We start from the raw sequence: 13,532 nt of genomic DNA, 5'->3' as shown, positions 1-13,532 counted from the left end.
TAATATTTTAATGAAAAGCTGAAAAAACAATGTAGACCAAGCAGAAAGCTTAAAGCCAGTTAAATTCTTCAGCAGAATCCAGATATTTTCAACTACTATGAGACACCAATTTGGTATAAATAAAACCATTACTACTACAAGTTCACACAGGACATATTAAAGAATGTCTATGTTCTAAGCAGTCATGAACAGTCGTCACAAAGCAAGCCTTTAGACACCTTCTGCCCAAGATAACATAATTGTGCCCATAGGGAAGTGGGACCAGATGACAGTTGATGCCATTCCCACAATGCACAAACTTTACCAAATTAGGAAATTCAGTTTCACGTTTCAATTAGTTTCTTTTAATTATAAAATCCCACATTTTAAAAAAGATTTTATTTGAGAGGGAGAGATCGAGAAAGAGAGAGCACACGAGCAGGGGGGAGGGGTAGAGGGAGAAGCAACCCCCCCCCCCGCAGAGAGCCCAATGCCGGGGGGGGGGGGGGGGGGGGGGGGGCTCCATCCCAGACCCTGGGATCATGACCTGCCCTGAAGGCAGATGCTTAAGACCCACTGAGCCACCCAAGCACCCCTCAACTGATCTTTTTAAAGATTTTTTTTTTAAAGTAATCTCTACACCCAGTAGGGGCTTGAATTTACAGCCCCGAAATCAAAGTCAACTGACCTTTTTAAAATTAAATGTAAAATACTTTCAAAACCATTATAACGGCTGAATATAGTAATGTGCCAGCAAAAACAAGGATCCCACTTCTAAATTTGATAGCATTTTAAATTAAGTTGTTACACGCCTTATGTACTTGGTGTAAATCGCTAAAGCCTATATTATACCGCATGAAATTCTGCCATGGACTGAATGAAATCCCACCCTGGAATGGTGGCGGACATTCCATCTCTACCCATTTTACAGATGAGGAAACTATCATTGCCTTGACTGTCTCATTAAACCACTGCATCCTTAGAGCTCAGCCCCATATCTGGCATGTAGTAAGCAATAGATGTGTGTAATATGAACCCAGGAGGCTTGGACAAGTTGTGTACATTGCCCAAAGTCACCCACCCTTCCAGGGTGGCCCAGGCTTCCTCCGGAGTAAATCCTACAGGAAGGTGCCCGGCGAGACCAGGTGGTGAATCTGAGGTGAGCCACCCAATTCCGGCCGGCGGCGTGGCCTTGAGTTGCCTCGGGGTCTTGCATCGTGCATACTTTGGGCGCCACGCCCTCGTCGGGGGTTTACATCATCCTATTACTCAGAGATGAGCCGCTCTCGTTTCTTCTAGCCGACGGTCGCAGGTCCCCCAGGCTCTTTAAAGCGGAGAAGGGAGTCTCCGGACCTGGACCCACCCCGAGGTGTGAGTGATGGCTACACCAGGAGAGCAGGGCACGTAGCCGGATTTCAAGCACCTGGGCCAGTCCCCGAAGGGCCTCGGGGAACCGGAGAAACTGCAGGCGGCCTCCGAGGGGCCGCCTGAGAGTTCGCCAGAGGGGCGCAGGCGGTGTGCGTCCTCCCCGGTTCTCCCCGCCCTCCCGCCGCGCCGCAGCCCTTCGGCCACCCTCAGCCCTTCCCGCTCTGCGGAGCGCGTCTCCCCTCCCGGAGCGAGACCCGGCAGGCCCCGGGCTGGGCGTGCCCTCACCTGCCCGCCGCGCGCCGGCCTCGGCCGGGCCTCCGGGGGCCGCGCAGGGCGGAGACCGCGCACCCCGCGCCCCGCGTCCCGCTGGGGGCGGGCGCCGAGCCTCGTCGGGAGGTCCCGGGCGGCTTCCCCGTAGCGGCCGGCCCAGCCTAGCGGAGCGGCCGCCGGGAGCGCGGACCCCGACACCCCTCTTGCCGCTTCGCGCGCCCGCCCGGCCTGGGGCGCCTCCGCCCGGCCTCGGGGGCGCAGGCGTCCACGTGCGCGTCGGCGAGACTGCACGCCACCCGCGCCGGGAAAGCAGGTGGGTGCCGAGGGCTAGGGCTGGGGGCGGGGAGCGGGGAGGCTGTGATGGGCACCGCCCAGGCTGGAGACCCCTGCCCCTTCCTTTCTTCAGCCCCCTGCACATAAATAGCTGCTGAATTAAAAATAACGCCCCCCGGCGTGTGGCCACTTTCTCCGGCCTTGCCTCTCTGGCCTGGCCAAATAAACTCTCCGTTTAGCCGCGGGGGCTGCCCTATGGGTCAAGGGGCAGGTTTCTTTCCACCCACCCCACTCCCCCTGGTCCCAGGACCCTGCAGGACTGGCAACCGACAGGCGGAGTGGCCTTTGGACAGGCACACTCTCTGATCTTCCAGGGGAAGCGTCAGGGGCTATTTCCCTCATCTTTCTGTCTGGTTGGCTGTCTGCCTGTTTGTCTGTACGTTGTTGCATTTTCTGTAGTCAAGGAGGACAGGAGGGGGACAGCTGGGCTTCACCCAGGGAAGGCAGGTCAGCGGCGCGCTTTGCTTTCTGTTCTGGTCTCCTTCGATGTGCTTTCCCGGTTGGAGTTTGCTGCTCCCCTCTGCAAGTAGCAGCTTGCTGCGAATGAGAAGCTCAGTCAAAAATGAAGGTGCAGAAAGATAGGAGAGGAATGCGGGGAAACCAGATTGTCCAGTTTTAGCCTGGATTTCGTTGTGAGGGAATCACCAGAGATTGCCTGTATGAGAAGTGGGTTTTCTTTTTTTGTTTGTTTTTTGAGAAGTGTTTTGATTGCCCAAGTTAGGAAAAGACTAATGTCTGATACTCATGAAACAAGCAGTAAGGAGTCACTTTAAAGTATAAACTTTTAAAACAACTACACCTCTAACCATAGCAGTTTAGAAATTGTGAGGGTCTTAAAGTCAAATAATTCAATGCCATGTTACGGAGTTATCTTTATTGCTTCCTCACTGGGAAAGATGTGACTAGAAATGCTCAGTGAAGCCTCCTGAGAGTTTAGCTAATGTGGTTTTAAGAGTTTTATTTCACGTTGGTGTTGCAACTTTATCAAGGATGGGCCCAAAGTAATGGTTAAGAATTTGGAGTTAGACGTGGATTTCTGTCTGGGCTCCACCATCTAACTTGCTGTGTGGCTTCCAACAAGTTGCCTAACTTCTCTGAGCCCGAGTTTCCTCATTTCTAATGGGACTGCTGAGCAGATGAAGGAGATAACACAAAATAGTGGTTCACACAGAGTATATCACTGGGTTAGGTATATAACAAATGATACTTGAGGCTGATGATGACAGTGAAGCAAGTGGTTAGGCCCAGTATAGTCATTACACAGCATTCACTGCCCACGTGGGAGGTCTCCACGTGTGGCTTTGTGCATGGGGAGGTACAAGCATTATATCCTTCTGGTCATACAGACACAAGGAGCGACTTCTGAACTCTTGAATTTGACTTGAACAAATAAAATTTGCCCTAAACCCGTCCAGATTTGCAGTGTATCTTTTTTGTGTATTTTGAGATTCTCTTATGCTTTCACATGTGGACAGTTTCAAATGCACACAACACTGGTATGTCACTGGTGGTGTAATTATGGATCATTAAAAATAATGTTCCTCAGGTGTCACCACAGCCCCTGGCTTAATATTGACTTGGGTAGACTGAAGGGCAGAACGGAGTCCTGAAGCTAATTTTTCACATAGCTGTTTGGACTCCGAAGTGTGAGCCACAGACCAGTGCTACCTGGAGCTTGTTATCAGTGCAGGGTCTCCACCTCCCCACCCCACCCCCACACACACCTTGCTGAACAGAACCTGGGGTGAATAAGACCCCAGGGGACTCATGCACTTTCCCTTGGAGAAGCCCCTCGCTAGGATTTTTGAGTGCACTGATGTTTCTCAAAAATAGGCCTTATGAAAACATGGACGTCTCATACACTGTCTTTACATAGTGAAGTGAAAAAGATGTGTTAACGTTTAAATGACTGATTTTTCTTTTAAATATTAAAATAGTCAGGAGTGGTAGTGTCATGTGTTTTCTGTTTAAAAGTAAGACAGAGCCATCATTTAAAGTTCTGCCAATTTCAGATTCCTGTGTTCTTATTACCCCCTGACACATTTCAGCCTCAATAGTGCGTAGCTTACTTAATACTCCTTCCTCCAATAAGAGGAAAACTTGGATTTTGAAGTTCTCACCCCGTCTGTATTTTGAAGAGTGGGCTTTGTATGTCTGTCACTCCTTTTTAAATCTTTTGCCAGAGGTATGTCCGAAAACTTAAACTGATGCATTTAACTTATCAACTTTTATATTAAATGGTAGCTCAAGGAGTCAAATACACGACAGTAATTAACGATGTGTATCTTCATATGCATTCAAGGCAAAACTATATATGACTGAAATAGAAACTATTTTGCTCTACTTCCATTTTTTGAATTTTCATGCCAGAAGATGTCATCAATATTTATGGGAGGAATGTAATAATATAGATAGAGGAAAATTTTAACAGCGTCCTTGTCTAAAACTTTATCAATGAGTAATTTGCATATAACAAAGGCATCAAACTGTATATTTAAAATCTGTGCATTTTTGTGGTGAGCACAGCATGACATATAGAGTTGCTGAACCATCATATTGTACACCTGAAACTAATGTAACATTGCGTGTCAACTATACTCAAAAAAGAATCTATGCAGAGGCGCCTGGGTGGCTCAGTTGGTTGAGCGTCTGACTGTTGATCTCAGCTCAGGTCTTGATCTCAGAGTCGTGAGTTCAAGCCCCATGTTTGGCTCCATGCTGGGCATGGAACCTACTTAAAAAAAGATCTATGCATTTTGTTATATGCAAATTACACTTCAATGAAGTTGGTTTGGTTTTTTTTTAAGATCTCAAGGATTCCCATGATTTGTTGCCTATTGACACAATCGTTCAGAGAAAGTCGAGAGAAGTCAATAGAGACAGAAAGTGAAGATGAATGTATTGGGTAGGCACAGAAAATAAATAGGCAAGTGGCTGTGAAAAGATAAAGTTACATAAGTTTGGAAGGCTCGAGACCATTTTTATAGGACTTTCTGTCTTTAAGTTAAGATGTTGAATTTAATATGGAGCCCTGGGAACCCCGCAGAGTTTTGGAAGAAGAGGCTAAAATGAGGAAACGTTTTGCCCCGCAGGGTCTACTGGCAAGTTCCAGCTTCCTGCTCACATTCTGATCTCTGTCTGCCTTTTTGTGCGGCAGACGCCTGCCTTTGCCATGATGCTCTCATCCAGCGACTTTGCATCTGGTTCTTGGGAGCTTGTCGTCAGAGTTGACCATCCAAACGAGGAGGAGCAGAAAGATGTCACCCTGAGAGTGTCCGGAGACCTGCACATTGGGGGGGTGATGCTCAAGTTAGTAGAACAGATCAGTAAGTTACTGCTTCTTTACGGTTTCCCTGTATTTGAAACCCTGTCTATTGCATTAACAGTAAATGGCTCATCTAGGTTGTCTGCTCATCTAAGTTTTTCTGCTTATTTATCTTGTAATGGCTCAGAGAACAAGCCCCTTCCCACAGGAAGAAGAGAAATTGAGCATCCTGCAAAAGCAATAAACTGAACCCCCTAACCACTCTTGTACAAACTGGAGTCTTTGGTGGCAAGCGAAAGCTCCCCAGTAGGTATGAAACCATGTTTCCACAGGCTCATCCCACTGGTGGCATCTAAGGCGACTTTAGGTGGCATGGCATTAGATTACTGTGTTGATTCTCTTTGTTATTGTTTGCTTGCTCAGTGATGAAGTCAGCTCAGTGCTAATGTGTCTTTTAACACATACCCACCATTTGTGACTCTCCCTGTTTAAGCAAAGAAAGAGAAGTCGTAAGTGTCAGTCTTCATATCAGGAATCAACATGATCAACCTAGAACTTAATAGTGTTCTATTTTCTCTTACTTGTTTTTACCTTCTATCCAAGTTTGGCCAGATGTTGGCTTTTCATTACCCTGATGAGATAGAGACTTTTTAAAGTAAGTCTTCATTAAAGTATATTATGTACACAGAAAAGTGCAATTATCATTAAATGTACTGCTCAACGAATTTTCACTGTCATGTAACTTCCACTCAGATCAAGAAATAGAATGTTACTGACTCCCCCCACCCAAGTATCATGCCTGACCCCCACCCCCGCCCCGTCACTGCCCCACGAAGGGAAACCACTATCCTGACTTCCAACACCATAGGAATAATTTTCCATGTTTTTAAACTGTACATAGGTGCACTCATGTAGGACATACTCTTACGCATGTGCTTTCTTTCACTTAAGGTTGTATCTGTGAGATTTACCCATATTGTTGCATATAGTTTTGGTTAATTTACTCTCATGACTGTCTGATATTCCGTCATATGATGATGCCACAATTTATCCATTTACCTATGGATGGGCATTTGGGTTGTTTCCATTTTCAGCCTCTTACAGATAGGGCTGCTATGGTACATGTATTTCATGAGTACATAGAGGCATTTCTGTTGGAGTATAGCTCAGAGAGGAATTACTGCGTAATAGACTTTCTAAAATAGTTACACCATTTATACTTCTAACAGCGTTGGAAGAAAGGTTTTCTAACATAAAGTGAGAGAATGAGAGAAAAAGAAACATTTTTTAAAAAACAAATGAAAGATTGAATATTGATTCCAACATTGACAAAGGGAAAAGATTCAACTTTGATGTCAGCATGGAAGGAGGGAACAGAGTCCATGTTGACGCTGACATTGGGAGAGAGAAAATATTCAGCTGATCTCAGTGTAGATACTTTGGAAACTGGGAATCTGGTGGTGTTGATAAGAGAGCTGGACATTATAGAGTGGGGGGGGTATGTCGACTTTATAGTCCTTCTGTACAGACTTTGGGAGTAAATGATATTCCTTTGTGATCCAACGGTGTAAAGATTCATTTCTAGTAGGGAAATAATCTTGATTAAAGTCAAATGGTCCTGGCTTTCCCAGAAAGGACCATGGCACTGAAGGGACTTTAGGGAAAAGAACTCCAGCTATTTTATCAAGAACAAAATGTGTGTGATTCTGTTCCTTTCACTGTGTTCAAATATAATCATGATAAGGTTCAGTCTCTGTTTTCTACCTGCCCCACCTTAGAGACTTTGAAGAGAGTCCAAGGCTTGGTGAGCCTTGGGTTGTAAAAGGAGATGCGGAGCTGAAGACCATTTGTATGTTTCCGCTCTCGCTCATTTCACTTCATTGTATTTTCCATTTTTGCAGACATAGCCCAAGACTGGTCAGACTTTGCCCTTTGGTGGGAACAGAAACATTGCTGGCTTCTGAAAACGCACTGGACTCTGGACAAGTATGGAGTCCAGGCAGATGCAAAGCTTCTCTTCACCCCTCAGCACAAAATGCTTCGCCTCCGCCTGCCCAATGTGAAGACGGTGAGATTGCGAGTCAGCTTCTCGGCTGTGGTCTTTAAAGCCGTCAGTGATATCTGCAAAATCCTGAGTGAGTACCCTGGAGGGCCCCGTGCCCTTTGGACTGTTGGTAAAGGAGGACAGGAAAATTATGTGTGCTTTCTGCCTACAAGCGGTTGGCTTTACAGAACACTTCCCTTACTAGGAGGCATACTTTACAAGCTTTTTCTGGGAACTTAAGCCATGTAAGTAGAGTTAAACCAAATGGGACATTATTGTAGTAAATCAGATGCATTTCCACAGAGCTTAACACTATTTCAAATAGAGCTGTAAACAGAAGAAACAAACCCGTTAAGATTCCCCCCCAAAAATCCATTCCTCTAAGCCATACTAATATCATCATTATATTTAAGACAAACAAGAAAGAGTTCCAATCATCATCACCAAAGAGCTGATGTATCTTTATTGTTTTTGACATAATGGTGTTGCAATGTCTTAATTGCTTTACTAACAGTTCACTACAGTAAATATCTGTATTTGTGGAATTTATTTTAAGCAGGAAGGTACACTTAATTATGGATTGAAAACTAATTCTTATGGTATTGACAATCATTAGGGACAACACTGCCCAAACCATGTATTTGGGGAACTTCCATAATGGAAGCGAACTCTGCGTCATGAAGGCTTTATTGTTTTATATTTTTTTGAAAGTGTGTAGTTACATTCTTTGGTTCCAAGGCTAAGATTTGGCATTTGAATACAGTGTTTACAGTATATGATTGAGTGATCTGTCTTCCCCATTAAACTCTATCTTCCTCATTAAACCGTTCATTAATTCCTTCAATAAATATGTACCGATTAGGCAGGCATTGTGGCGAGTACTAGGTTATTATTGGTACCAAGTTATTATTACTATTATTATTAGGTGGTTAGTACTAGGTTATTATTACTAGGTATTATTGGTTAGCAATAAAAATAGTCCAAAACCCCTTCCCTTCTTGAACTTACATTCTGGGATACAGAGACATAAAAGAAAGAGTGAATGTAAAAAGAATTTAAAAATAAGATGTTAAAAGGAGATATTTGGTAGAGAAAAAAAGAAAAGCGCTAACAGTATATGCCCAATGTTGGGCGGTGGGGACTGCTAGGTATTATATAGGGTGAAGAAAAAACCATTACTTGAGCATGCCCGGGTTCCTAAAACATAGCACAACGCCTGGCACATGTTCGCTGCTCATTAACTGTAAAGTGAACAAGTAAATGGAACCTTCCATTACACAGCTCACCAGCAGTTGCCCCTGGTGCATGGAGGGCAAATGGCAAGCACCGAGACACAATTCCAGTAATATTCCAACGAGGATTGGAAAACAAAGGAAACAATTAAATAAAACCCAGTCCACAGTAGACTGGAAACACACAACGTGGCCGGGACCAAAAGCTTGAGGCTACAAAATATATAGAAGCAGTCAGACAGAATTCTTCTCTTTTCCAGATCATATCTTGATAGTTGTTCTAAAGGGCTCAACCTGGCATTTCTAATCATTGTTTTTTTTTTTTATATCTGTTCAACTGAAACTAAATCAAATTTAGCAATATGATGGGTTTTCTCACAAAGAAAAGACAAGACACCAATCTTGGACTTGGAAATGGAGGTTTGGTTTGGTTTTGTTGTTTTGTTTCTAAGGCTCCTACTGTAAATTCTGATTCATCTCCTGGTCTCACGTATAAATTATGCATTTGGAATGGGCACAGGTGTGTTTGCAACCTGACAACCAAGCATCCTTGGTTACGGGGAAGAGGATGGAGCTGAACTGCTGGGCTCAGCCTCAGCACGAAGCAGTGTTTGAACTGGAAAATGGCAGCACCTATGGAATCGGTGCATTTGCCTCCAGGAAAGCTGCTTTCAGACTCTAACATCCACATTCCTTGGCTCCTACTTGGAATCACAGAGCAGCTCCGTGTGGTTAATGGTTATCAGGAGTTCTGATCGGCAATGCGGGTTTAATTGTATTTGACTAATAGAGAAAACTGGGAATCACCTTGGTTTAAGTGCTCCAGAGGCAGACCCTGAGATAAGAATTCAAGGACAAACATTTATTTTGGGGGGGGGAGGTGATTCCAGAAAACACTGGTTGGAGGTGAGGAAGTTAAGACTGGAAGGAGAAGGCCACCCATAAGAGAGTGTCACCAATCCAGTTGCATTTGGGGGCTTCTGGGAGACAACGTCAACGTGCCTCAGAACTAGTCCGCCCAAGGGGTGCGGGAGCAGGAGTGTTACTATACCACTCCTGTCAGTCGCTGAGGGCTGCTCTTGGGGAGTGTTAATTCTCTGAACTTGTGTGGCCTGTTACATCGGCATTTGGGCAGTGCGGACTGCGGCAGTCAGAGCAAGCCCTCAGGCAGAGAGACCCTTGTCCTAGCTGCCACGGGAAGTTGCCTCAGAGTGCAAAGAAGTGGTGAGGGCCACGAAGAGTCAGGGTACCGATGCTGTCTGCTGTAGGGATGAAATTAGCGACTGGGCGCAGTGTAAAAGAAAGGCTTTCAGGATCTATGTTCTATAAAGAGAAAAGTGGGGTTCTTGGTTGTTATTTGGAAACAAAACAAAACAAAACAAAACTGAAGGGTGCCTCAGTGGCTCAGTCGTTTAAGCGTCTGCCTTCGGCTCAGGTCACGATCCCAAGAGTTCTAGGATCGATTCCTGCTCAGGGGGAATCTGCTTCTCCCTTTGCCCCTCACCCGACTCTTGTGCTCTTTCTCACTCTCTCTCTCTCTCAAATAAATAAATAAAATCTTTAAAAAAATGTATTTTTTAAAAACTGAAAGAAGAGAAAAAGAGAGGGAGGGAAAAATTGGTAGTAAATAGATAACACAGGAACAGCTAGGTGCTGGTAGTGGTTGAAGCTGGCTCATGGAAACATAAGGGGGCCATTATACAATTCTCTTTGCTTTGGATATCTTTGAAATATTTTCATAATAAATTAAAAAAACAATGAGGGGGGCGCCTGGGTGGCACAGCGGTTAAGCGCCTGCCTTCAGCTCAGGGCGTGATCCCGGTGTTATGGGATCGAGCCCCACATCAGGCTCCTCTGCTGGGAGCCTGCTCTTCCTCTCCCACTCCCCCTGCTTGTGTTCCCTCTCTCGCTGGCTGTCTCTATCTCTGTCAAATAAATAAATAAAATCTTTAAAAATAAATAAATAAAAATAAAAAAACAATGAGGAATTTTATTAGACTAAATCTCCCTCCACTCTTTGACACCCCCCCACACACACACATACCCATTTTAGGAGTCTCTAGTCCCCTTCTGTTTCTTCCAAACGGGTATAATTTAGTTCTGTTAACTTCTCAGGAATTTCCTGAGAAATGATTTCAGATGCCCAGCATGACTCTGAGTCTTAGAAGGAATTTTCTTTTTACCTTTTTTTTTAAGTTTTATTTTATTTAATTTTTGGTAATCTCTATGCCCAACGTGGGGCTCGAACTCACAACCCTAAGGTCAAGAGTGGCATGCCCCTCCAGCTGAGCCAGCCAGGCGCCCCCTCTTTTTACTCTTTGGTAGTTTTTCATTGCTCTTTATATTTATTTGTTAGATATTAGAAGATCAGAAGAACTTTCCTTGTTAAAGCCTTCTGGTGACTATTTTAAAAAGAAGAAAAAAAAAGACAAAAGTAACAAGGAGCCCATAATTGAAGATATATTAAACCTGGAGGGTTCCCCAACGACTTCAGGTCCAACAGGTATGATTTGTGACAGGCGTTTTATTATTGTGTTTCATTCTTGAATCCAAGGATTTCTTAAATCCCAAGAAATCTCCCTCCTTCTGCTCCTCTTTCCCTTGTCTTCCCTTCCCTCCTCTCCCCTTGCCCCCAAAGGACTAAAATTGCAGGATTCCTGTGATGAAGAAAGGATATGCAATTAATTTTAGGACTCACAGAATTTTTTTAATAAGGTTTGTTTTAGAGCTCATTATTTTTTTTAAGTAGGCTCCATGCCCAGCGTGGGGCTTGAACTCACGACCCTGAGATCAAGAATCACATGTTCTACTGACGTTTTAACTGTGTATATTATGTTGCTGACGAACGCAAAACTTTAGGGGAATCGGCTGTGAATTTGGGAGGAAAAGACATTAGTTGGATCACTCACATAATATTTTTCTCTTCCTGATTCTATCTTCATGTGACTCTTGCCTGAATTCAATTTAAATTTTGCGTCGGGCATGTAACAGGAGGGCAGGTAAAAAATCTGGAAAGACATTATCCTTATCTTTTTATATAAAAGCAAATCAGTCTCTAGCTTACTTGCAACAATGTCTTCTTGCATAGTAGATTCCAGTGCAAAGAATAAAAGGCATTTTTTGCATTTCCTTACACAGACCAGGTGATTTATAAACCAGCAACTAGCTGGGTTCTTAAAATTGGCAAGTATTCTTATTTGTTTAAAGGATTTGCCCCAAAATAGAGTCTGCACATGCACTGTTGTGAGAGCTTCTGTTTTCTGACAGTGCCAAAGCTCACTGCTGAAATAGAATTTTGAATTATTGACAAGGAGATAGTCCCCAACGTTTGTCTGGGTTGGTTTTCGGAGCTTTTGCGGCCTATGAGTTCTCTGCCTTCCCAGGAGCTAAAAACTCCTCTCCCATCAGTCATAACTCATTTAAATGTTACAAATATCTAAATTCAAAATCCATTTTAGTATAAGCAATATTATTACCTATTTTTCCAAAGATCCCACCCCCTGAATCTCATATCCTAGTGCACGCTTCCCTTTGCCTTGCAGTAAGTCCTGGCTTATACAGTAAAACCATGACCCCCACGTACGACCCCGTCAGCGGAACGCCGGCGTCCTCCACCATGACTTGGTTCAGCGACAGCCCTTTGACGGAACAAAACTGCAGCATCCTCGCATTCAGCCAACCCCCCCAGTCACCAGAAGCGCTGGCTGATATGTACCAGCCTCGGTCTCTGGTTGACAAAGCCAAGCTTAACGCAGGGTAAGGACTTGGCTCTGTTTCGCTTTTCTCTCACCATGTTCCTCTATCATGAGGCTCACTGTCCCCCACGGGACTGTCCAGAGGTTGTATTTCAGCCACCCTTATTTCCCCCCAAGGCCTGGTGTAATAGACATTCAAGCATCTTCACTCCATGGGACTGGATGGCATTCATCCCTGCCTCATTCTGGGGCTCACTTTTATTCTGCACCCCTCCGCCCCTCACCACTGCCCAGCCTTCATTTTTCACCTCTAGAACCGTACCCGCCGGTGCAGGAGTCACTAGCCACAGGTGCACAGTTCCATTTAAATTTGAATTTAATTAAAATTAAAGTGTGGCACTAGCCACATTTCAATCTTCAGTAGCCACGTGTGACTAGGGGGTACTCTGTCGGACAGGGCAGTAGAGAATATTTCCATCGCGACAGAAGTTCTAGCCAATAAGACAGTCCCAGCATTGAGTCAGACCTGCCGGTGGGGAGGAGAGGGGGTGTGGGGAAGTCAGCAAGTACAGGTTTTCATTCTGGTTCCACGACAAAGCACATGACCTTGAACACAGAACTTAATGTCCCTAAGACACCATTTTCTCACCCATAAAACTGAGAAAATACAAACTGCCTTGACTCCTTCACGGGGTTACTTTAAAGTATCAGTGAAAACAAAATATACGTACAAAAAGCACTTGGAAAGTTATAAAAGCTATAAAATAAAATGCAGATATAAGGTATTATCAAGTCCTCTCCCTTACAGGTTTTTGGTTATATTACTTACTCGGACTTTGTTCAAGGAAATACACACACACACACATGTGTACATCTGCATCTATATGTATATAAATGTAAATACATGTATATAAATGTAAATATGTATATGAACATATTAGGTAGTACTATAATATATGTGTGTCAAATTGATTAACTTTTAAAACTCATCCCATTGTTTTCTAGTTGGCTGGACTCCTCACGCTCCCTTATGGAACAGGGCATCCAGGAGGAAGAGCAGCTGCTCTTACGATTTAAATACTACACCTTCTTTGACTTGAATCCCAAAGTAAGATACATTTACTCTTCTTTTTTTTTTAAGATTTTATTTATTTATTAGAGAGAGAGAATGTGCGGGGGGCAGGGGAGCCGGGTAGAGGCAGAGGCTGAGGGAGAAGCAGGCTCCCCACCGAGCAGGGAGCTAGATGCAGGCTCCATCCCAGGACCCCAGGATCATGACCTGAGCCGAAGGCAGACGCTTAACCGACTGAGCCACCAAGGCTCTTCTTTCTCTCCTGTTTTCAATG

At 44.3% G+C, this 13,532-nt stretch overlaps 1 protein-coding gene across 3 annotated transcripts in view; it reads left to right on the top strand.

Annotated features, from left to right (window-relative positions):
* The first annotated feature begins 1,680 nt into the window (after nucleotides 1–1,680).
* Nucleotides 1,681–13,532, top strand: part of FERMT1 (FERM domain containing kindlin 1) — a 36,580-nt gene continuing 24,728 nt past the window's right edge. The window contains exons 1-6 of one of the 3 annotated variants that reach the window (XM_057312658.1): nucleotides 1,681–1,930; nucleotides 5,108–5,276; nucleotides 7,117–7,350; nucleotides 10,848–10,994; nucleotides 12,034–12,247; nucleotides 13,192–13,294. In XM_057312658.1, coding sequence (XP_057168641.1) covers nucleotides 5,123–5,276; nucleotides 7,117–7,350; nucleotides 10,848–10,994; nucleotides 12,034–12,247; nucleotides 13,192–13,294 — 852 coding nt within the window. In that variant the 5' untranslated portion in view covers nucleotides 1,681–1,930; nucleotides 5,108–5,122. Of the gene's footprint in view, nucleotides 1,931–4,959; nucleotides 5,277–7,116; nucleotides 7,351–10,847; nucleotides 10,995–12,033; nucleotides 12,248–13,191; nucleotides 13,295–13,532 lie in introns of those variants that run through there. The other 2 variants (XM_057312657.1, XM_026503039.4) reach the window with 2 other exon arrangements.

This window comes from Ursus arctos, unplaced genomic scaffold, assembly GCF_023065955.2.
Source record: "Ursus arctos isolate Adak ecotype North America unplaced genomic scaffold, UrsArc2.0 scaffold_16, whole genome shotgun sequence".
In the NCBI taxonomy this organism is placed as follows: domain Eukaryota; kingdom Metazoa; phylum Chordata; class Mammalia; order Carnivora; family Ursidae; genus Ursus; species Ursus arctos.
This window is presented reverse-complemented; position numbering and strand designations above follow the sequence as displayed.